The sequence below is a fragment of the Synchiropus splendidus genome, chromosome 15 (assembly GCF_027744825.2).
Source record: "Synchiropus splendidus isolate RoL2022-P1 chromosome 15, RoL_Sspl_1.0, whole genome shotgun sequence".
Taxonomy (NCBI): Eukaryota; Metazoa; Chordata; class Actinopteri; order Syngnathiformes; family Callionymidae; genus Synchiropus; species Synchiropus splendidus.
In genome coordinates this window covers 4789341-4814480 of record NC_071348.1, presented here as the reverse complement: position 1 = coordinate 4814480, position 25140 = coordinate 4789341, and the positions used below count along the sequence as shown (strand labels likewise).

General features: G+C 42.4%; 1 protein-coding gene across 8 annotated transcripts in view; it reads left to right on the top strand.

The window, feature by feature from the left end:
- Window positions 1–25140, top strand: part of LOC128771654 (RNA-binding motif, single-stranded-interacting protein 3-like) — a 153530-nt gene that overhangs the window by 31220 nt on the left and 97170 nt on the right. Inside the window, exons 1-2 of one of the 8 annotated variants that reach the window (XM_053887208.1) lie at window positions 14786–16359; window positions 16551–16884. The exons of 5 other annotated variants lie outside the window; for them this stretch is intronic. In XM_053887208.1, the coding sequence (XP_053743183.1) occupies window positions 16810–16884 (75 nt within the window). In that variant the 5' untranslated portion in view covers window positions 14786–16359; window positions 16551–16809. Of the gene's footprint in view, window positions 1–5167; window positions 5291–14785; window positions 16360–16550; window positions 16885–25140 lie in introns of those variants that run through there. 2 more of the 8 variants (XM_053887206.1, XM_053887205.1) reach the window with 2 other exon arrangements.

Below are 25140 nucleotides of genomic sequence, written 5' to 3'. Positions count from 1 at the left end.
GTAGGAAAATGAATGATCAGCATTTAACGCTTCACAAGGAGTCCAAGCATTATAAAACCAAAGATTTAAATAAAACAACACTAACATAAAGACATATACCAATGACAAATGTGATTTAAGTTGTGAAAGATCTAGATTTTCTAGACGGATGTCTTATATGCCTCTTTCCATGTGTAAGTATCACACCACGCATTAATGCTTGAGCATGCGGAACATGTGACACAATACACACAAAGTAAGAACTGCAATAACAGTAATTCCCTCATGTGATTCAATAAGCGACAGGTTCTTGCACTAGAGCTTCTCTGCCGCTCAAACTGCATGGATCATCATGTGCATACCGCCCTGTGGGAGTTTTCAATTTATGGAGGAAATGGATACTGCAGTTAACATATCTCCTTCTCTTCCCCTGAGTGGGAAGAGAGCAGCGGGAGTCTGACATTAACGACAACCCAAGCATAATGCTTCTCAAATATTCCACGTTAGTCATCATCAGGGACGATCACTGAGTCAATTGAGAAAATAATAAGATGAACAAACGCAAGTGTGAAAGAGTGAGGCGTAACCAGCTTGGAATGAGGAAAACGCTGTGAGTAAATATGTGGTTTTTCGATGCGTTCTTCGGCATGTGTTCATCATTTGGACCTTTGGTCTTTACTGCTTTCCCCTCCATCTTTCTGCCAAGTTAATTTCCCAGCCAGGTGACGGCTAGATTTATTGGCATGTTCCCCCAACTGAGACACCACAGAAGGTGCAGCGGCACAGATGTGATGAAGAACTGTGCTGATTCCAAAACTCCAGCAAAGTTTTTAATCTCTGCCAAGAGCAAAGTTATAATGGGTGGAGTGACAAAGTGGGGTCAGTGAAGAGGGCTTGTCTAATAAGATGCAGAAAGGCTTGGGCTCCGATTTTTGAGAGTGAAATATGATGATGGACAGCAGCTTTTTTTGCGATAATTTTGCTTACTGTCAGGACATGATTAATGGACACAGAGACAAGGAGGCTGATTTTTATCGTCACTCTGTCGTCGCAGTCAAATTGACCTACACTTGGTGCCGGGGGCGTGTCTACTCAGCTGCACTTAGCCTGGCTCACTATATTACTGAATATTATTATATTCAGCCTTGCATGTGCTGCTGGAGCCAGAATTCTGAGCCAGAGAACCCATCACTTGAAGTAAATGCACGTGTTGCGCTTGAGAGGATTTTGGCTCTTGTCACTGACAAAGATGTGATCAAGTGAAATGCGAGTATAATAGTTGGATACATTCTTCATTTAGGGAAGCAATCAGTGTGAAATATTTGCTATTGCATTTCAAACCCCTATTGTGCCACTTACAGCCACATCTATTATTATTCGGAGCATTTGACATCCCGCCCAATTTAGAGCAATTGATCATTCTTTATTTGTTTGGTTATATGAAAATAATGGCGAGGAATGCTCCACTATGTCTTCCAGTGGCAGCACAGTAAGGACTTTCAGTCTGTGGTTCGATGAAGCAGTTCTTGTCGATCATGTGTGTATCCCCATAAGACCCTCCTGTAAATTCATACCATGTATTTATAAGGCCCAAATAGCTTTTTTTATCCAAAGAATTAGCTTCAATTCCAAGAAAATATCTGTTAATGACTGCTACTTGTCTCCCTGAAATAACGAGTACATACGCATGCACGTGTGTGCATCTATGTGATGTCGTGCGTGTGGAGCGTGGATAATTGAATGTAAGTGGTGCCTGTCAAGTGCGGTTGTATTTCTCTCGGGGAATTGAGACCCAGAGGGATTTGAAAACTAATTTTGCCGCTTCTCTTCAAAGAAAGGAAAATATGTGGTGTTGCCCACATCTGCTGGGAGTGTGAGGAAAACAAAACTAGTCTTTTTCTCTTTAACTCAAGTACATGTTCTGGCTGTTATGTGTGATTCGACATGATTGTCTGACAGCCCTCCAGACCACTGCGGTTTCTCTGAGATGTAAGTATCCAGGCTTGATCATACAGTTTCTGAGCTGGAACCTGAAGAAGTGCCTCTTGCTAATCCAGACTACCACGTCTTTTGGTACAGAGAGATTCTTTGCACAAATAAATGGTATCTAATCTAGCTTCCTGTCATTAGTGACGTCTATCGGCGGGTCAACCATGGCTCTAGAGTGGCAAAGCTTCTACTGGGTTTGTCACAACGTTTCATGGCAAAATTGTAATCCTTGACCGGGAATTGGATTGACGCAGCAGCCAACGTAGTCCTGAAGGACAAAACAAGCCGTGATGTTGACCCAAGCCAGGCTTCCAAAAGCAACAACCATTTATCCACCTATAAAAAAGAATGAATATTGACATCAGATTCTTTTTTTAGCTGCTATTTTGGTTATTTTCTCCCAGTTCACCCACTGTTGAACCGATTTCAACAGTAAAAGTTTCAGGCTTACCTGCTAGCCAAGCCCAAGCATGTTGAGTTCTCATTCTTCTTTAGCAGTCCTTAAACTGTGCCAATGGAGCAACAACCACACATTTTGGCACCACTTTCATTTTAGTTGTTTTATTCTGGCAATTCGATTTTTTTTTCCTTTTTGCAGTTCTGAACTCTGCGGGGTGTGTAAACTGCAGCAGTGAGAAGTATTTCTAAATAGCAACAAATCTATTTAGTCGTCTGTCCTCTCTTATTATTAATATTTCCTGAAACATTTCCATAAATTCTTTTATCATTACTTACTCAAACAGACTATTATTCACCTATTATTGACCAAATAATTTGGTGCCAGGATGTTCAAATATCGACTGTATGGAGTAGAAGCCCCCCGCATGCTCTCGAGCGGCTGATTTTTACCTCTGCCATCTCCAACCTTGAGCGCAAGGCAATAAGCAGATAGGTGAATGAACCCTTTAGCGAACCGAGTCCCCACTCTGGGAACACTAATCTGGAATACATCAGTGCATTGTTAAGGTTGGTTGAGAGATCACGCTTCAGCTGCCTTGATTAGGAAGCACAGCAGACCAAGCTAGGACAGGATGAAGTGATGTGTATCACTGCGGTGGCTTGGAAATGTTATTAGATGTCCGTGGTGACAGGAGAAAATCAGGCTGAAATGCTATCCCGATCGATAAGGCGGTTCTAAATGCTAATGGTACAGACCTGGTGAGCAGCTGCGACAGGTGACCGGAATGGGAATGGACACTTGTTGGAATATCTCAGCGACAAAAGCAACGGTAGTATGAACATCTTATTTCATGGACATAGGAGGAGGCTTAATATTTTGAAACTGCGACATTTTGTATTAAGACGCGCTTGAAAGACTGATCCTTTTTCTGGATTTAAAATTCCTACACCCATATAGTTGCAATAGTGAATTGCAAAAACGCTCAGATTATGTCGCGATTCCTGTTGTTGATGTCTCTCATTTGTCAGCCTTTTTTGTTCAATCGCTCCCCGTCCCCCTTTGCTCATTAATACAGAAGACAACCTGATAAACTGATTCCTCACTTCAAGGAATCTGAGCCTCCTTTCAAGTGCTCTTGATAGTTGTCCTTCACATGACTGCAAAAGTTTGTATGGCTTTACAAACTTGGTCCAAGGTGGCGTTATAATTAAAGAGTAGAGGGGTTCCAATATCACTGTTGGCTTAAGGGGATGGACTACTTGACTTTTATCAAGCAAATAACCTTTTCATGTAATATAATAAAACATTTATTTAATATCCAGGATTCTCATTATGAAGATTTGGACCTGCAAATACCAGATCGAAGATGCTATCAATGTAATAAGCTTCCTAATGTCCCCTCTGTGGAAAAATCACAGAGCGTTGATTTCAATCTTCTTTTAGGGGCCGAACTCTTTATTTTGTTGGGGTTGTTTGTGCAGTGTTTGGCAAATAGGTCTTCAGGAAACTGTCGTAAAACATCATTTGGCAGTAATAAGTAATTGCCGACTCAGCACAGTCGCTTGCATAATATTGAAATGAGTGAAATGTAATTTTCTCTGTGCATATTAAACCTGCGATTAAATGCCAAGGCACGATAAGGACAGTATAACTTGATGGGTTTGTGAGAAAGTGAACACATTTGTGCAGTCACTCTCTCACCCTCCCGCATTATGCTTCTCTCCAGCAGCGGGAAGAGTGGAGAAGGTATAAAAAATATTGTTTTCTCAGATTTTTCTTCTAAAGTTAACAAGGGCAATGCATGACATATTCCGTGTTAACAAGGGAGATGCTGTCCCCCCCTCTCAAATTGCCCTTCTCTCGTTAAAAGCCACCAGTGTATGAAGCAGGAGCCGTCGCTGTGAGAAATGAAGGCCATTGAGTTAAGCTTGTAGAGTTTAATGGAGCAGGAAGGCTATAGCAGAAGTAATGGCTGAGTGTGAGCCCTGCCACAGGCCTGTCAGGAACCAGAAGGAGCAAAGAAGAGATGAAAAAAAGTCTTCGATGGCGTGGCTGACGGATGCATGTATTTCTGGGGGCGTTGTGCTTAGAGCCTACATAAGAAAGGAAGCACTTTCCTAGTTGGTGGAATCCTCACTGACGTTGGAAATATAGCTTTTTCTGATTGTCATTCTGAAGAAAATGGTTGAATCTCACAGAGCTGCTTGCTCCCCAATAAATTCGATAGCATGTTCGCAAACCTCACACGTGTCATAGACACTTAGCTTGGCTGTGGCATCACCTTAGCAACAGCTGCGGACCTAGTATTTCTGTAATGTTGTCGAGACATCCGAAACATTGGGTCAACAAAGGAACTATGGATTTTAAACATAAACTAGACGGATAATATGAAAATAAAGCATACATTTCTCACTAGAAATGCCATAAAAACTAAATAATAGCTGCAGATTATCTTATAATATTGATGTTTTCCACCGAAAATAGATAGGATGTTTTTTTTGTTTAGGCCAGGACACTGGTATTGGTCACACTATTAGAGATGTGTGTGTGAAATGGCTCCACTTTCTCCTGTGGACAAACATAGGTATTACACACTTTTGGTGATAGAATGGGCTGTGCCATGAATATATCAGGAACTTGCTGCTTGGATAAAAGCTTCATATCTCCTTATGATGAGCGGAAAAACAAGCATGTAGACAAAGCTATAGCGTTCTGAAAACTGATACTAGAATGTTAACACCCCTTTGATGTCAATCAAATACAAGCTTGTCTGTGTGTTTGGCTTGTTGTCTGTGTTGGAAGATGGGAAGCTATAAGACATTTTGGGCTTTTGCACTTGCAGACGCCCCCAACAAATGCAACAGTATCCACATGTGTGAGAGAATTATTGGTCAAAAGCACTGCGTTACCTCTTCTTTCCTGGTGAGTAGACCCTTCTCTGGTCCACAGTAGCTATGGAAACCCTCCCTGCCGCGAGCCCTACATATGGCTGCACTTGTCTTTCCTGCCTCTGTGGTATACCGTTGTTACCCCTGCCATGTACACACAGGTCGTATATTCTTACCAAAGCCATAATGGCCGCTGTCATGTAATCTGGCCGATCTATAAAGCCCTGGGCTTGATGTCAAAGAGAAATGTATATCTAGCTGTGAAAACACTGACTTTAAGGCCAGCCATGTAGCTTGCCCTGGCGGGAGGAACAAAGCAGAGTGATGCTGTGGCTAGGGCTAATCGTCTGGCAATGTGATAGCATTTGAAGCTGAGAAGTCAGTTTTCATTCAGCTGCCCTGAATGACTGGTGAATGACTGCAGGCGGGCACATCAGTTGCTGAACTCTGGAACTTGTGAAATATTACATGGCTTCAGAACAACTCAACTTAGAACTTTGGAGCCTCTTTCCGTCACACACTGAGTAGCTGTGTTTCTTTAGACACCTTGTTTACATCTCATTTCGTCTAGCTGTTCCTCCTCAATATATGTTATGCATTTACATACATACATTTACATACGCCTCGTTCCTTATGTGCCGTAGTTATGGACACTATTGGACACCCCTGAACCTTTCCAAAGTGGTCCGCCATTGCTTCTGTGATACAAGATGGAAGCTGCTGTTGGAGCTGAGGGGGCACAGTCTCATGACTGTATGCTGGTGGAGGCAAACATTCATCCTTCCACCATCAAGGGCTGAACCTTGGAGCTCCTCGCTGGTTACCCTCACCGGCACCTGTGTCAAAGTTGGGGTGGGGACCTCCAGAAATTGCTCAGAGGTCTCTTTAAGTCCTGCTCATGACAACATGAAATTCAGAAGGGCCCAGTTTGAAATGCAATGGAATCAAAAACGTCATTTGAAATGGTACCCTTCACCCGTACATCACCTGTTCAGTGAGCCGCAGCATTATCGCACCTGAGATCGTACCTACTTCCTGAACATCCATATGACTTCCATTGCCTCTACCTAATGGTGCTTTTTCCCATTTGCCTCTTTTAAAGCATTTTAATAAAACACTTCAAAAGAAGATAACAATTTGAATGTTGTGCAATACATTAAGTGAAGGGCATTGTTTTCATGAAGTATGTGAGGATGCATCTACCTTCAGGCAGTGACGTCCACAAAAAGTTAACAGTTATTTTGGATATGAAATGAAGCTCGGCTGTGGAAGTAAAGGCATGTAACTAGATGCTGAGATGATGCCATTAGCACTGATGGTGCTGCTCTATGATGAAGCCTGATGAGATGTGGTGAAATCCGTCATGCATTGTAATTTTTTTGTGGTGTGCAACAGCGTGGGCGTTGAGAGAATTAACAAATATGAATATGGATGTTCAGTGAGCATCATGAGAGTAAATGTGCTTACTCTATTGATTAAATCTTCCATCAGTCACCGAGCTGCGTGGTCCCCGTCCGCTCCCCCTCACTCTCGCCGTCTCCCAAACCGTCTCTGTCAGAGCGCGCTCAGTGGAGTGGTTAAATTGTCCGTAGTGCGTAAACGCTCCTTTATAAAAGCCGACAGACGTGGCAGTCGTTTGCTGAAATTAATTACCCCTTGGAACCACAGCAGACATAGGCCTTAGTCAGTCAGTCACAGTCCACCACCTCCGAGGTCCTGTACCTGCACAGAGAGCCAGATACAGTCAGGGGGGAAATGACAGGTACGCTACGATGAGTTCGATTCAATAGAGAGCGCTAAGTAAAACCCGGAGTGTCTGCCACATTTTCAGTTAATGCTCATCATTTTTCTTTGAAAGAAGTGCCCTTTATATTAACAAAGTGTCTGTGCAGCAGTCAGTGCCAGCCTTTTGAAACACTACCTGAAGTCGTCTTTACTGTCAGCTTTATTTAAGCTTCAAATTATTGTTGTTGCACTTCAGTCCAGACACCAAAACACAACACTCAAGCCGTTCTCTGCAACTCAGAGTAGAGCTGCTGCATCTCAGTGGGGAAAAAAGGCTGGCTGAGGTGTTCATTTCTGATGGTTATATTGTGCGTCTCACTTGTAAAAGATCATATGACAGACTCACAACAGTCCGACTAGGGAGCAACTCGGTCGGCTGCCAAAGCTGGGCGGACCTGGGAGGAAAGTGATGAGTTTGAAGATGAGCAAATCCGATAAAAATGGATCCGTTAAGCTCCTCGTGAGTTGTCACATCCCTTTCATCAACACCTACCGACCACAGTCCCAATCCTGAATGACACAACAACACAGGCATCTGGCTTATTAAAAGAATGTGCACACGTTGGGCTGTGAAATGTAATTCTGTGTGACTCTTTTCCATATTTTGATTGAAAAATATCCATGGAGAGTTTTGGCGCGATGACACCACGACCAGCGTAACATTCCAACTAATCAGAATTAGTTTGTTTTCGGCGCAAGTAACCTAATGAACTGCAGCACTCCGTGATGCAACACTCTGTGAATATTAATAAAACCTTCATCTCCACTGTGATTTGCATAATTGGTAAAATGAATCCATTGATGCACAGTTCTTCTTCTCTTTTTAATAAAGTGATGATTCGTTTAAAAGTGAGCTGTTGTATAGAGAAGGATGGGTTGCAGTGTGTGGGGGGGAACTAATGAAAGGAGTGATGAAAAGAGAGGGATTTGCAGAGGGCCAAAGGTAATTTCTCACCATGTTGATTCAGCCATGTAATGAAGCGTGCCGTGTTGTACAAGGAGGTTATTGGTTTGATGTGATTTTTCATATGGCTTTATGAGGGCAGATGTCTCAGACTGTGTTGCCAAAAATGTCTGGGAACACTGGTATCTTTCCTTTTTTTTTGCATGCACTTTTGTAACCTCTTTATCTCACACATTGGCTGACTTTCCGAGACAGTCAAGCAGAGATCTGTGTCGTCTGAATATCTGATGACAGATCGTGGCTTTATGTCTGGATTCTTCTTCCCGTCAGGGGTCGCCACAGCATGTCTTCCACCGTAGCATATCTGGAACATCCTCTAGAACAGGGTGGCAATTACATTTCCTTAAGGGCCACATTATATACTCTGACTGTTGTGGGGGGGCGTCATGCCAAAAGGCAGAAAGACAGAAGGATGTGTCTAAAATTTTACTTGAATTTTGTTGCTAAATTATCGTAAAACAAGGAGAAAAATAACAAAATGTTACTACACTTTGACATATTCTCTTCTAATTTATTTTTTCCAGTGTATATGCCAGGTCTTGAAATGTGAATGTATTAGCAGCTTATTAGCATGTAATTATTCATTATAAAGTACTTGTAAGTGACTTATTATGCCTTACTACATTTTACCCAGGATTGGTCACCAAAACATTAATTCAACGTAATTCCTGACTAATGACTGTAAATAATCAAGTAATTAGTTTATTAATAGTTGTAGTGTTTCCCAGTCTGAAGTGTTATCCTTGGTACTTTGGTGGAAGAAAAACTGATGCATGAACTACAGTAGGAATAACATATACTTGTTACGGTAATTTCTAGACGAATGCGTGCCCCTGAAGCTGTAGAAAGGTCTGCCAGCTTAAAAAAAAATACACAAGAATCACTTCTAAACTGTTTTGAAAAGGGATTCCACCATCAAGACTGATTAATATTGAAAACCTGTACACTAACTGCTGCACCTCCAGCCACGAGTCCGTGAAGCTGATCAAGTTTGCGGACGACACCACCATCATCGGGCTCATCTCAGATGGAGATGAGTCGGCTTACAGGAGGGAGGTGGAGCGGCTGGTGTCCTGGTGCAGCAACAACAACCTGGAGCTCAACGCTCAGAAGACAGTGGAGATGATCATGGACTTCAGGAGAGTAACAGCTCCTCTGTCCCCTCTCATGTTGGCTGGTTTATCCATTCCTATTGTGGACTCCTTCTGCTTCCTGGGAACCACCATCACTGAGGACCTCAAATGGGAGTCAACCATCAGGTCCCTCATCAGGAAGGCCCAGCAGAGAATGTTCTTTCTGAGGCAGCTACGAAAACTACGACTGCCGACGAAGTTGCTGGTGGAGTTCTACACGGCCATCATCCAGTCCATCCTCACCTCCTCTATCACCGTCTGGTACAGCAGCGCCACCTCCAGGGACAAGAGCAGACTGCAGCGCATCGTACGTTCTGCTGAGAAGGTGATCGGTTGCAGCCTGCCACCTCTTCATGACCTGTATGTCTCCAGGACCCAGAGACGTGCAGGTCGGATCAGAGCCGACCCTTCTCACCCTGGACATAGACTGTTTGTTCCTCTTCCCTCTGGCAGGAGGCTACGGTCCATCCAGACCAGAACCTCCCGTCACAGGAACAGCTTCTTTCCCTCGGCCGTCAGACTGTTAAATTCATGAACAGCCTTGTTGTAATGTTATTCTATTTATTTTATTTTATTTGTTTTTTTGATGCACTTTATTCCAAGGCACTTTCCTAGTCAGTGGGCTCCCCACTGACCATGGCAATAAATCTGATTCTGATTCTGATTCTGATTCTGATTCTGAAAACAAACTCAGCGATGTTCAGAACGTGCCACTGTATCCAGCCTCGTCACATCAGACCAGTGTTCCTGGAGCTCCATGCTGCAGCGAAGACTGTAGGAATGACGGCACTTTAAGTGCTTTAATGTGAATCAAACAGCTTTGATATGTTTGGTTTGATGTGAGGAGGCAAAATATCTTGTAGTCCGAAAATTCCGGTACTTGTTTTTAGGTCTTCATTTTTACCAATTGTAATGAATTTCTCCTTTCAGTTTTGCTTTGACCTGGTGAGGGCCATATAAATGAAGGCAAAGGACCACATGTGGCCCTCTGACTGGACTTTGACCACATCTAGAAACACTAGAAACCATCGCTGCTTCCATTCGGTTCACAGTGGCAAGTCAAGTGGTTGGTTAAGAAAAAAAAAATCAACTTTGCACTATTCAATAAGTGCAACTGCAAACACAATGTTTCGACAATTGTTTTCAGGTCCGCTATATTTTTAAACACCGTGCCAGCTCCAGTATTGGATAATTATACAGGCTGAAAAGGTACAACAAATAAACAGCTAATCTGCTTATGAAGCAAACACTCTTTCTTGTCCAAACTTGTTAGCGAGCGCCTTTAGCGATTGTTTTTCTCTGTCGAACACTGTAAATATGATAATAATGGCAGACAACAAACAAAGTCCCAAAATAAACAAAGAGTCTGTATTAATTGGTTCATATCCTGGGCGCGCTTCCCAATTACGCTGTATCACTGCACCTTAAGTTCAGACTAAATTATGTGCCGTTTCTCGAAGGGATTTAATTAAAACTTTTGCTAACTTCCTTCAGGATTTTACAGAGCATATTGATGTTAGAACCAGCATGAGCCTCACTTTGTCACGGTGTTGGTTTGACCGGATAAACAAAACCAGAATCACGGCACATTTTTATTCATATGAATTTATTGATAGCAAACGCTTTGTTTTGCTGAGAAGTCCGCAGCACTCCACTCACCATGTTTTAGAGAAGCCTGAAACCCAGCAATAATTTAAAGTGCTCATCTCCTTTATGTGGCCCTCAAATATATAAAGCTAGAACTCAAAATGAAATGGAATACTCATTTAAAGAGCACCAATAGTCAGGATATTGTGCTGTTTCTTTTCTGGAAAGTGGAAATTCTAAATAGAATTTGGTCCAGATGGAATTGAATCTGACAAAAGATGGGGAAGCTTGATTTGTACTGCAAATAATGTGTTTTCACAAGCAAATAAATCACAAATTATATGACAAATGTAGTTGAACCTCACATCATTATTTAGCATTTAATTTGAGGTCTAGCATGTGTCTGATCCAGGGCATGAGGCAAGATGGACCAGAATAGTCAATAACTTTGACCTCCCCATTCTTTTGTTTCTGATCTTAGGTCCCTTGGACCGACTGGAAAGGGCGGGGACTTAGGCTCGATTATTGTCATAGGATCACCAAGATATTGACTACATTAACACCAACTGCATCATGTTATAACACTTACTCATAACATAAAATCTGATTCCGGATACTAAAACTCACAACTCGGTGTTTTATGGGTAAAGCTGAGCTGCAACACAAAAGGGAAAATGTCGATTTCGTCGTGTTCCAGATGCCTCCCTGCAGAACTGCAGTCATCATGACCTCTGGTGTTTTCTCAGCTGTATCTAATCTGAGATGTGAATTCATTCGTTCCTCTTTCTTCCTGTGTGTGTGTTATAAGTCTGGTGGCCAGGGATGAGAGGACTACATATCCCCTCGCCCCAGCATGGCCTTTCCTGCTTGCTTTACAGAGCGTTTTGATGACCAAGGACTCGCAGTTTCAATGGAAACACTTGCTTGACCGCCCAGTCTGGTATTTGCCTATCAGTGAACACGGGAAAACGCATTCGTCTTAAGACAGGCAAAGTCCTTCAATTCAGTCCTCAGAGGGGTTCAGTTTGTTTAGGACATAATAGAGGTGTGCACCAAAGACAAAGCAGTTAACCTGCGTGTTTATCACCTCTATTGTCAGTCCTGTCACTACAAAACGTAATTAGAAAGCTTTATTATGGGGAACGAGGATAAAAAGAGACTCGTAAAGAGTGTTCCTATCATAAAAGAAGTGTGCTGTTTAGTTTGGAGATTCAGCCCCTCGCTTTGTCTTTCCAACTGCCGTGTCAGCGTTATGCAAATTTCTCATGATAACTGACTGATGGGCTTTCTTGCCAAGTCCACGCACACACAATGCACCTGTTCCTTTCCGTTGCTTGAGATTCTAAACGCGCCGCTTACTAATGTAAAAACCTTCCCTCATTAACCATCTTTAGTGTCGGGGTTTTTTCAGAGAATCTCTGTGGTTGCAAAATCGCATATGTGATGTTCTTTCTGCTTGAAAAGTCTCTAAGTATCTATTCAAGTCCTTTCATGTTACCATTTCAATAGGAAGGTCAAGTGAAGTCAAGTCTGACGTGAAGCACGTCAAGGTGATTAACAAGAGGTTAGCGCTGCTCATTTGTGTGTGACGATTTGCACTTAGTACAAAAACATATTTATTGTTGCTGTGTCCCACATCATAAGAGTGAAGAGGAACATGTTTTTAAATGCTTCCGTACCGTCTCACATTGTATTGTGTTCTTCAATGTTGGGGGCTGCGATGTCTTAACAGGTCGATTGATCCAAAATAACACGCTTCATTGCGTCCACACGCAACGCTGAAGGCTGCCTGCCGCGTCAGTATTGGAGGCAAAAGTCACCATTCCCAACGTCAGCCGATCATTTTTTAATCGGGTCATTTGGTTTGCATCCGCATAACATTCAACTCATTCGTTTATATATCTTGCAGTCACATGAAAATGAGGACAAACCAGAACATTGTACTTCATAAAACACAACATGCAGGCAAATCTCTGAAACTTGACGGGCCACAAAGCTACCAGTTTGATACCAAGCACTTGCTTATACAGCTTTACCAAATCTAATTAAAATATTTAACCTCAAATGCATGCGAGAACCAAACTAAATGTTAAACTGTCTTCAATCGAACCATCTATTGGGTAATGATAATGTTGTATTGGGTAATACGTGCAGTTTTATTTCAGTCCCACTACTACATAAATATAATTTGTATCGTGGTTAAAGAGGCACTTTAGATGAAAATGAAGGCACATTATGTCTTTGATTCGAGGCTATTGCCTTTAGGCGTGTAGATGCTGCGAGAGGCTGTGACTCAGAGATCTGCTCTTACACACACTAATGCTGCGGGAGGAGAAGACGTGAACGGTTTGCTGTAGTAGGTCAAAATGTTTGAGTGTTTGAGAAAACCGAGTAATAAACCACTAAGTTTGCTGGACCCACTTCATTTCTGTGAGTGGCGATCACCTGGCGTGTATCCGGCGGTGATGATTATGAGGCATTGCATTACACACACATACAGTATGTGCATGTATCAGACGTCAGATGGACGTTTCAGATCCAACTACGGAATTTAAATTGACTTGGACTTTCGAGATGTATTCTTTTCATCCGCATTCCCTCTGGCCATTCGCTGTTCGGCACACTTTGTACAGAGCTAATGAATGAACCATTCTTAAGCCAGAAAACTTGAGAGGTGAACTCAAGTCATTGTTTCTGTTTCCGCCACAGTCCAGACTTCAGAGCGCTGAGAACAAACCACCCTTGAACCCGGTGACTCTCGAGTCCAACTGAACTGACTGTGACCATCTATTCCCCCGAGCAAACAAGTCGAAACAGCAAGTTTAAAAATCACTCCAACTGGTGAAAGTACATAGAACGTAGCAATAGTAAGAGTATTTATGATCTAAAAATGTCATTCAAATCTGCAGCAGTCCAATTTCCCAAATATCGTGCGTGTCCTCCATCTCTGCAATAATTTGTTGGCTGTTGCGGTGCACCGGATTGTAGACTTTGTTGCTGGTGTGGGATTGATTTATTCAACCATCGATTTTGGCCTGTGGATTTGGCATGCTGGAAATTGAACTCATCCGTTATGGTGCTGCATCACAAACAAACACTGTGCACAGTTCTCCTGACACGACTTATATTCTAGTCGAGAATTTGAATGCATAATTAAAAGCCTTTTTGGTGGACATTTATTTTGTCACTGACGGATATTTCAGTGGGAAAAAAAACAGTGTGATTTGAACAGCACATATTTCTGTGACTGTGTGGTGTTTATAAATAAATGTTATAAAAACCCATCAAGTTTATTAATGTGGCAGATTGAAAAGCAGCAGGTGATAAAAATTCTGTAAAAACTGACTGAGGACGTACTAGCAGCTTGTCACACACCTGTCAATCACACACAGCTCAAGAAACATAGGAGAGTCTTTGATCTGAAAAATTAAAAATCTCCACCAAAAAACGAAATTGTTTGTATGACCACACAACACTAATGCTACGGATGAAGCAACATTATTGGAATTGAAAGTAAATGGCATGAGGAATGTGGTGGAATGTGTTCAGAGTGAAGCAGGCCCATTCAGTCAGAGCCAAACTACTGATTTGGACTATTACTATTTGGATTCTAAATATTTTTTTAATTTATTTATATTTTTATGTTTTATGTCTGTTTGTCTCACCCGATAGATAGTAATAGATATATTAAAAGTTAGACGAAATTACATTGTTTTACTGAGTAACGCTCATCTTTACAGTATTACTTTTCCTCAAAACTCTATATACAAGCAACACATGAGAATACGCTATCACTAACACTATCCTTGTGAGGACCTTATGCCAATGTGTGGCTCATTTGCCTGGACCCCACATATCCAAGCTTTAATTTGAGGATGAAGACATCAAGATAACTGGGTCATTATAGTTCGGTTGAAGTTTGATTCAGAGTCCTGGTTAAGGTTAGCCATTTGTTTTGGATGGTTAAGTTAAGGATGAGAGGCTATGGAAAGCATTATGTCAGTGAGCGGTCCCCACAGAGATAGAAATACAAATATGTGTGTGTTGGTCGCAGACATGCGTCACTCAGACTGTTGACCATGTTTAACAGCCACAAGTATTTGTCCCAGTCCATTCTGTGCTTTTACAATTCTGAAAATTGGTTTATCCGAAACGACTCTAATCAAAGATGTTGATCCCTGTCACTCTCTGGAGTGATCTTGTGCACTTCATGCCCCACTGTGAACTCTCACGCTGTCGATCTTTGTTGCTCTCACGCACACAAACAGCTGCAGTCAGAGGGCAGAGTAGTCTTTTCATGCACGGCTCACTCTGCTTATGTAAGAGCACTACTTAAACCAGGTTACATCACATACCAGGCGGCAGTGTGTCAGTGGGTCACTGTGCCGCACCACCGCCGTGCCACACACACACTCAACTTTGGGCCCTTCACCGGATCAATCGGATAACAATTGGTGGCCATGACATGAGTTTGAAAAGTCTGAAGTTATAATTGCGAGTAGTGGCGAGCGACTCATAAAATCAATTGAGAAATGAATTCACAAATAAGAATATAGCAAGCAATCTAGCATTGCTGCACCTTAGCTGTGCCAGTAGGGGGTCCTCTCCATTTCCAAATTTGAATCTGTGTGTCCTCTTTTCACCCTTTACCCTGCTGCTCTTTCAGCTCCCTCCCCAACTCCGCCTTTCAGCCAACAGAACAGCCCATATCTGTCCCGTTTCCCCCCTCCTCTCATTTTCTATTAAGCGTACAGACACAAACATCTCAAGGCTTGAATGAGGGCTGGACCGACCACTCCCACTATCCTATAGTTCCATGCAGCGCACAGAGGGAGAGTGACAGAGTGAGAGGAAGCAAGAGAAGAAGGGAGGAGCGTTGCTTGTGCTGAAGCCGAGCCCCTTCTATGCCTCCACACACGGAGTGGAGCAGACGGCAACAGCCACACACTCCTCTCTCAGTGGCACGCACAGTCATACACACTCACCACATGCACACAACCGCTGCTGTCGCCTCCGCCACCACACACACGCAGACAGTGACGGCTGCCAGACGCAGTGGGAAGCGAGCCGTCAGAGTGAGCGCCTGAGAAGAGAAAGAGAGATCGCATAGAAGAAGAGTGTTGGAGGAGGCACCTTATGGATCAGATGGGATTTTCCTCAGTGTGAGTGCACGTCTGGATGAGTCTTCCCGAGCAAGAGGAGTTTGACCAAGGCTTTTTTCTTCTTCTCATCCTCCACACTGGGCTCCTGTGATATCTATCTACCAATCATTCTATCCCTGGAGCTTAACAAAAGAGACGGGGAGTGAGAGAGAGAGAGTAAGAAAAAAAGCAGTCACAGCTTCAGCTCCAGACCACCCTTCTCCTCCTCCTCCTCCTCCTCCTCCACATCCATGTGTGAGTTCATCGCTGAAATCACTGTCTTCAAGGGATAGAGCGAAAAGGACTGTGTGTTTTATCCAGGTAGCAGCTGGGCTCCTGGTGGGATCTTATCTGCTCTGAGAAAGAACAAGCAAGTGGATACCCGAAAAGAAAAAGATAGCAAAAAGCGGCACGAGTGAGAGAGAGGCAGAGAGAGCGACACGCTGGAAAGCAAATTGTGGGGCATGTTCGGGGCAGCAGAGAAGAGACAAGAGTGAGTGTGATTTAGAGTGCAGACTATAAGGCACCGGCAACCGGATCCCATCCATTCCTCCCTCCTCCTCATCATCACCATTCTCTTCTTCGCCCCCCTCCTTTACCCATTTTCTCTTGTGTTGTTCAATCTCTCCTATTGTTTTCTGTATTTTCTCTTATAACTGTCACCCCATCTACCTTCTTCCACAGCCCTCCTGAGCTGTCAGTTCTTCCTGTCGCTCTTTTCCCACCAGCCGGGTTAGTGTCGGGATCCGTGTGAGCTTTCAGACCAGCCGTCACATTCAAGTAGTGCAAGCGATCGGTCACATCTGGAAGAGGAGCGACTTCTGCCTCCCTGACTCTTTGAAACCTTGGGCCGAAGGAGCCAGACTGGACCACTAGCGTAACTGTGCCCCACCTGCGAGCATCTATCTCCAGCCCCCAGGATCTTCAGTTGGATTCCAGCTACATGGGAAAACGTTTGGAGCAGCAGCAAATGTACCCCCACTACACCTACTATTACCCCCACTATCTCCAGACTAAGGTAGGACGGTCAGCGCCGTTGACCTAATTTACCTTCCACATCAAAGCCCGCTCCTGTGTTTATGTGCTTGCATGATACTGAACTTTTGCGTTGATCAACCCGCTTGTTAATGAGGCCTTTGAACATATTCACTCTTGAATCTGTAATTGCTACCAAACTCTAGCACGGCGTCTGCTGGGCAGTTGAATAAAAGTACAGTGTTTTACACAGTGCGATTGGAAGGCTGTCGAAACTTTCCTGATCGTGGAGAGGTTTTTTTCGTACACAACTTAAACGTCATTACAAGCTTGTATTGAACCATTTGTTGGCCATGTAGTGGTGTGTAGGCTTAGTTGTGAGTCCATTGATTACTACCTTGCAAAATACTTATTAAACCAAGTGGCAAATGCAAAACAATTGACTGTAGAACATGCATTTTTGTTGACGATTTATTGGTAAGATCAATTTTATTTAATCCTTCGCAGTTTCTGCTAAATTAGCGATTTCTCAGCTGCGCATGTTGAATTTTGAAATTAAATAGGTTTTTTTTGTAGCTAGCATTTGATGCATTACATTACAGACTGAGAAGTTACATCTGGGTATCAAAATGGTGGGTCTGGTGCAGAGAGAAAAAGATCCCCCGATAGTAGCGCCCACAGAGCTTATAACACAAATCACTCAAATGAAGATGAAATCTCTCTTGTTCGCACTTGACTGCCTCCAGGAACACGGTGGTTCAGCAGCGAACGTGTTAAAATAGCACCTGAGTCAACACCAATTAACCTGGAATTGTTAACACAGAAATGATCTGAAGAAACTGTAATGCCTTAATGTTCATTTTCTAGACCGTTTTGGCTAGATTCCTGTGGTTGTCGCCGGTTTTCATCATTAGGGGCCATCACACCCAAGTCGTCTCTCACGAGGATGACGCTGACATCACTCAGCTGTTTCCTTTTCCCGTCCCCTCCCCTCGTTCAGGTCTTGAGACCATTCCCTCTGCTCCCACTCCACCAGTTCCAAGTTCAAGTCCAGGGCATGCGACTCAACCTGCACTTCTCTCCCTGACATCCCGTCACAATCGCACCCACTCCCTTTACTAACACGTACTCACACTGACATGATTGATGAACCCTGCTTCAGTTACTAGCAAGAGAAAACAGTGATGCTATATGTCAGACAGCTTCTTGGTTTGCTTTCTTATGGTTTACATTTAACGCACGATAGGTTTGTTTTAACACAAACGCCAGTCAGAAACAGGTATATAAAGTCCCTGCAGACATCTCTCAGGTGTGATGGACAGCTTACCATCTCACTCAGGTTCTTGTCTTTCTTGCTTTTGAAACCATGTCTTCATCTTGAAAAAGGCTCAACTGGGAACCAGTTACACTCAAGCAATAGATTGTCAGGAAATAGCCTGAGAAATAGCAACATTTATCTGAACTAGTGTCGTACACCACTAAATAATCAGTGTAATTTAAGGTCATTTCCCAGGTGACTATTTATAGCCTTTATTTACCGCTGTGCAGCCGTACTCACAAATGAAGCCTCACGGTGGAAATGCATTTTGAGAATGTGATCGATTGATACAGCATCACATCGCCTGACTTCCCGTTGCCCTTTGTGATTCATTTGCTTTGTGATCGTAAGTGAAAAGATGTTTGTTTTAGTCTTTAGTAGAAGTAAACATGTCAGGAGGCAAGAGAGCTGCTGAGCGAAGCACAGATAAAAGAGTCAGAGTGGGATGCTTGCAGGAACAGAGAGATCACTCTTGGGTGGTCAAAGTGTGGGAAGAGCAGGTACAACAAGGATGCTCCAGCGGTAAAAATAGCCCGCATCTTTCGCAGGGCAACTTGTGTCACGGTGTGTTTGGATTCATCGGTGGAGGAACGCAGGTTCAAGAACATACTCTTGTCGATGACCTGTCATTGATCGAACTCTTGTGTCGCTTTTTCATATTTCTGCAGTTTAAATCGTCCTGTGGCTTCAATGGTTAATGAAAACGATTCAGATATTTGTTTGCGATATTAGCCTCGCCAAGGAGGTTAGGTGATCGCCGGTGTTTATCTGTCTGTGTTTCCAAATAACCCAAAACCAGATGCTTTGCAACAAAGTTGTCAGGAATTCTTGATCAAATCTGGCAGAGTTGCTGGTTACCATCTGGTTCCCCAAATTTTCACATGATTCACTGCTTGGATCTTCGTTGTTCTCAAATCTTGCAAAGGTTGGACAGTAGCATTCTACGGTGGGCTATCAGATTTCTTGAAGGGCTGCATTAAAAGTATTGCCGAATCCTGTAAATGATTTATTATATTTCTTGTTTTTTGCCCTGTATATCTTGTGTTGAGGGGCAGGAAATACTATTAGCTGAAGGGGAAAAAAGACACAAAATGGGGGAAATGAATATTAAGACCTGAAATACTATATTCTATAAAATAGAATTGAAACAGTAATCATTGATGAAAAAAGTTAAATATCCTTTTAGTTTGAGATCACTTTCCCCTCGTGCTTAGTTAGTTTTTTAATTCGTGGGTTGCACCCTTTAAAATTCAGCAGCTCATGGTATGCCATTTCTGAGGTCCGGTTTAGTGGCGTTTAATCATCAAATTCTCTCTAAGTCTGAATCTTTACGGTGCTTTTTGAAAGTAGACATTAATTTGATGTTCTATTTGAGGTTCTGCTAGCTGTTGTCTAATCTGTACCTGTGTTTACCGCTACTCCAAAGCCTTTTTGATTCATAAAAACACATTATTATTATTAGTAGTATTTTTAAGGGCTTGATTATGTTCATGTCCCTGGCCATATGGTGGGAGGAAATGAATGCCATCTTCTGGTGTACCTTGTGTGAATTACCTGTGCAGGTGGTATAAAAAAAAAAAATAGTGCGATAATAAATTAACCAGTGTGACGTTTTAAGGGTGAAGAGGTAAATAAACATAAACAGATGTAAAGAGGGAAGCTGGCGGGAGAAAGAAGCAGAGATGACATCAGAGTGGTTTTGTGCTTGAACAGAGAGATCCTAGTTTTGTTTGCCCGATGAACTTAGTAGATTACTTCATTTGCTGAGCTAAGCTTATTCATACTTATTAGCTTTATATTGTTAATCATAAAAGTATAATGGGATTCCAAAACAGAGTCAAAAGATTTGAAAAGGTTCAATCAAAAGACTACTTCCTGCCGACAATGTTTTTTTAATTTATGATTTTTTGCTGTGGAGTTGTTGAAGTGTCACAGCTGTCTGACTCTCAAGGTGAATAAACAGAACTTGAAGCCAATTTTAATGTAAGTCCACTTAAATTGAAAAGCTTTCATGCTATATTTGCATTTGGAAGTGAATATTTTTTTCTCTTTCACAGGCCGATGTTAAGGGAGTCTAAATTGCCTCTTAATGCAGCACTTTTTACTCTTTGTAGTAGTTGTTTCATTAGTTATCCTCTCCAGAATGAAAAGAAAAATGCTTTTCGACGCCAGGGATTATTGATTCCACCATATGTTTGTTGGTAATTTATATTTGTCATGTGCGAATGTAGCATCTGGTCTTGTGATTGCAAACACATTTACAGGTTTATTGCACACAATATTGCGTGTATGTTGCATTAACCCTCAAAATCCGACGCCGTCTGTCACATCGCGTTATGTCGACAAATGTCATCAAGTCGCACCGATGCCTCTTGTTTCGTGATTTATCTCCAGCGGTTCAAGGTTATCTAATTTGTCGCACGTATCTGCAACAGGCATCTAGCCTAGACCATCACTGCTGTCCCCCAACCAGACCCCTCCTGAAGCGCCCCCCTCCTCCAGCCCTTCCTCCCTCTGCTGTCAAGGTCAAACCAAATTGGATTGTACCTTTACAAGTGTTGCCTCCGATGAGTTAAAACGTTTCATCTTTGTATTCAGGAGTGTACATGAGGCCGTCTGTAAGCATGTGAGAGTGTGATCTGAATTCATTTTGTATATGTCAGTACACCGCGTATCTGCAGAATCTTCTCTGTGTGTGTGCCTGGCTACTGTCAAGCGGCGTGTAAAGACCAACAGAATTGTTATGCTGTTGTCAAGTGTGGGATCGTTGTTTCCTGACTACAGACAGCACAACTGCTCATGTATGAAAAGACAAAACCTTTTTACCTGCCTTTCTTTCCCACTAAATCCTCTCGGTTTCTCTTCCTGATCTGCTTGAAGATGTAAATGGCCTCTTATTAATCTTGATCCCGGTGGGATGAGGCGCCCCACCAGTGGAAATCAATCAAGCATGTGTACTCTGTGTGTTGCTGCCTGCCACGTTATGGTGCGTACGTTTTCTCCGAACTCACCCACCACTCACAGACAAAGGCAGCCATGAATGAGCAAACTAACAATGGCTTGCTAGACGAAGGAGTGCGTGTAAATATGGAGCTATTAAGCACACAATTGCTTTCGTTCAGCTCCCATAATGGGATATAGGTACAGTTAGTGTGCATTAGTTAGAGGTGGGAGGTCCGCCGTGCACTCCCGTCGGAGCCTAGTGGCCTTTAATCATGGCTTACAGATGGTTTGGGACTCTGAGGGAGACTATATATACACAAACACCTGCAGCATTGCTAATGTAGTGTTATCCTGCAGCGACTTTAGATTTGTCCAAGGCTCAGCCTAACACGCTCTGAGTGGCCAGCCCAACCTTGCTCCGCGTTATTCAGCAGTTACGTGTGGATTTGTACGGTAATATGACAAATAATACTACTTGGAATAACATGTGTCATCCATCTTTTTAAAATACTTCTTCAGATACAAACAGAATAGAACAGTGATTGTGTAAATAAGTGGCGTCCTCCATTGTGGCATCTGATGTGATTTCCTTCCTCATTATTAGGCTGCAGCACTAGCTCCCCTCCAGGAGCAAAGGAAATTGAAACCTTGAGAGAACCAGACTCAAGCTGGTGAGGCTAGACTCAGGCATGTACTGCTTCGGAGTAAACACAATCAATGTAACCCCGCAGACTTGTAAATATGAGCATGATTCTCTAGAGAAAAGATTTTACTACGCAAAAGATACTTCGTGGATCAGAAATATTGAGTGAATTGAATGTAATATGACAGTAATATATTCATGTTGGAGTATATGTGGACACTACAAATACAGCAGCAGGTAGTAGTAGGTAGCAGGTAGCTACAATGTGTCAAAGGAGATTGTAATAAACATTCATTCATAAGTAGTGGAAGGAGTGCAGACAACACCATGAGACCAGGAGTAGTGCAGCATTCACCTAAACACACAATACTTCGTTTACCCTCTGATCCGATAGCGCAATGGCATTTGTTTTTAGGGTTGTGGTTTAGGCCTCGTCTGTGTTTGTATGTGTGCTGCAACACTGGTAGCACACGTCTGCTTTTAAACCCATGCCTGCGCATTCAGATGCTGCTTGAAATGGAATTGCCTACACAAAGCCACGCACTTCTGTTTGCATGCTACACAGTGACTCTTGTACCTGTAGACGCAGCTCTCCACACAGGCTTGGTGTGGTGCTACACATCATAGCACAGGGCCACATATAAATGTTGGAGTTGGGATTGTTGGAAGGTGAGATGACTTGTTTACTTTGGTACCTTTTTTTCAGTTTGTTGTGGCCTAGCTAGAGCAGCATTCATCTTTAAGTCAAGCTCCATCAGAGTTCGGCGTCATCTGATGACATCATCAAGTGTGTTGCAGACTGCACTTTTTCCAGAGATATTTAAGAACCACAATTCACAAGCCTTAATAAGGTGTTTAATCTCAAAATCCTTCACGTTTTAATTAATTCTTTGCACCCCTAAAGACTCGAGTAATGTCCTTAAATGCCTCTGCGGGTCACTTCCTAGCCATATATTTATTTTTTTTTAAAAAGCTGTTTCATTTTTTATTGCATGAAATCCCCAATCGGGCGAGATGAAAGAGCAAAACAAATTTTTGTGGCATGAGATTGAAGAGATTTGCTTTGACTGAGTGCCGTAAATTTAGGCCGCGCAGTTAGTACTTCGCCGACATGGTCTCCGACTTCTGAGAATCCGAAGTCAGATAGAAGTCATATCACAGCGAAATTTCATTTTATCTTTATTGCAAAGATAGATTTAGAGCCAGTCACACCCCTCCAAAAAAGGAGAACACATCTGTTATTAGAGGTTCACTCTGAAACAATGTTTCCTCTGAGAGTCCGGAGGACATGAGATTGATCCTTCGGTGGAAAAAAAGGTGACGTCAATTCTCCCAAAAGCAAGAAAGGTACACACTGACACCTGAGTGTGGATGACATGTCCTTCCATAGTCATGTGGAAGTGCGGAACAGAGTTTGCAAGTTTGGACATCTGTCTGTCAGACACCAAACCCAGCCTTCTCAGTTTGCTCCGCAGTGTTAGAGTCCAATTCTTGTATCACAAGTTGATTGAAAATCACCTCATCAGATGGCATTTCAGAAGGGCCGTGTAGTTGAGCTGTTCAGAATGTCCTCGCACACTTGTTTGAAGTAGATGCTTTTAGGAAAGTACACAGTGTGATTTTGACTTCAGTCGTGGCATTTTTCAACTCTCATTTGTCAACTTTGCTCCCTTGCAGCTCTGTTGTCTCCATTAAAAGAGTCTGAAAACCAAATGATCAGTGAAGCACATGAGGTGAGATGCATTCAGGTGCTCAGCTCAACATCCTCTTGATGTGTTACTGTGTTGATTCTCAAGTTATATAATTCAGTTCTGTGGTCACAACATATAACTCAAGTGATTGTGACAAACTACTGACTATTATTTAACAAAAAAAAACTCATTTAATACTCACAGCGTCTGAACGCATCATTTCATTTTCTTATTATTTAGTCTTCTGCAATTCTAATATCATTTTGAGAAGCTTTGAATGCTAGATTCAAATGATGAAACTTGATAATCTAAAGCAAAACCACAGATGTTTCCTCACAAAATCCAGAAAAGACGGCTGCTTAGGTTCTATGTGTGCTCGCAAACATCATTTAGCCCCTAAAATAGAGCCGGAATCCCGAGATTCTTCATGCAAGCTAGATGAATTTTTATTGCTGTGGATGCAGTGAAGCCGCAGCAGGATGATGCAAATAAATCATAAGCGTTTGCAGACTAAAATGTACCATCACCTAACTGTTTTCAACATTAAGAGGACCATGTTGACTTGCTGAGAACGTGCAAGAGTCGTGTTAATTGACTTCAAGTGGAGATGTTTCTGTATATTATAAAGCAAGATCCTGGTAAAAGCACATGCCAAAATAGGTTCCCTTGACAGAGGATTGGAGTCTTGCATAGACGAAGCACTCAGTCATCATTCGGAAAAATCTCCAGATCCGTGAGTCAGAGCCGTGGCCAGATAAAAGGGAAATCCGGGATTCCCTAATGAAACCGTTTCCCAGCAACAGAAGCTGTGCGTGATGATGCACAGCTATTTTGTTTTCTGGTCTGAAAAGTTATCTAGCAGCCCATCACTTTTAAGCAAATCCATATTCCCATTTTCGGCGTGGGGCTGTAATTACAGTAGAGAAAAGCAGCGTTCAGCGAAGTAATGACACACTCGGTCATCTGAATACCATTAAGCAGCTTTTCAGAAACAACCTTTCACATTCAATTACTCTCTGTTGTGTAGAATTAGTAGAAGCAGTGGTGGCTAAACAGTGATAAGTGAGCATTGTGAACCCAAGATAAATAAGTGACACACAACCTGCATGAACCCAAGCAGACTGAATAAGACCAGCGTTTCTCTGCAGTATATTTCTTGTGTAAATGCTGCCATTTGAATTGAGCTTGACAACACATGACGATACGTGATGGCATCGACGGCAGCATCTGTACAACTTTTCATAATTATTGTGCTTATACTTTATATTGGAAACATATATTAGCATAAATACTACTTACTACTTTTTTCGCTGCATTTTGGTCAGTAATTTATCAGAACTAGTACTAGCGTCTTGTTAGAATGGCCACTGAAAGTTCACACTAAACAGCACCATATCGACTGAATAATAACCGTAAATATGCAAGTAATCTGTTTATTAGCGGCTCATATGTGTAAAGTGTGTATATAGTGGAACCATTATTGTTTTATTTGGATGCCACCAGATCATCCACTAATGATTTCAATAAGATCGGTGGTCCCTGGTTTTCAATGTGAAATGGCCCCAAATATTAAGAGCTACCAGGATTATTCTTGTAGAATACAAAGTGCTGTTGGTTGTGAAAAAACCCTAACATAAATCTGACTCACAACAAACACAAATTCTTGGATGTGCCTCGCTTTCATGTCGACTTCACGACAAGGTT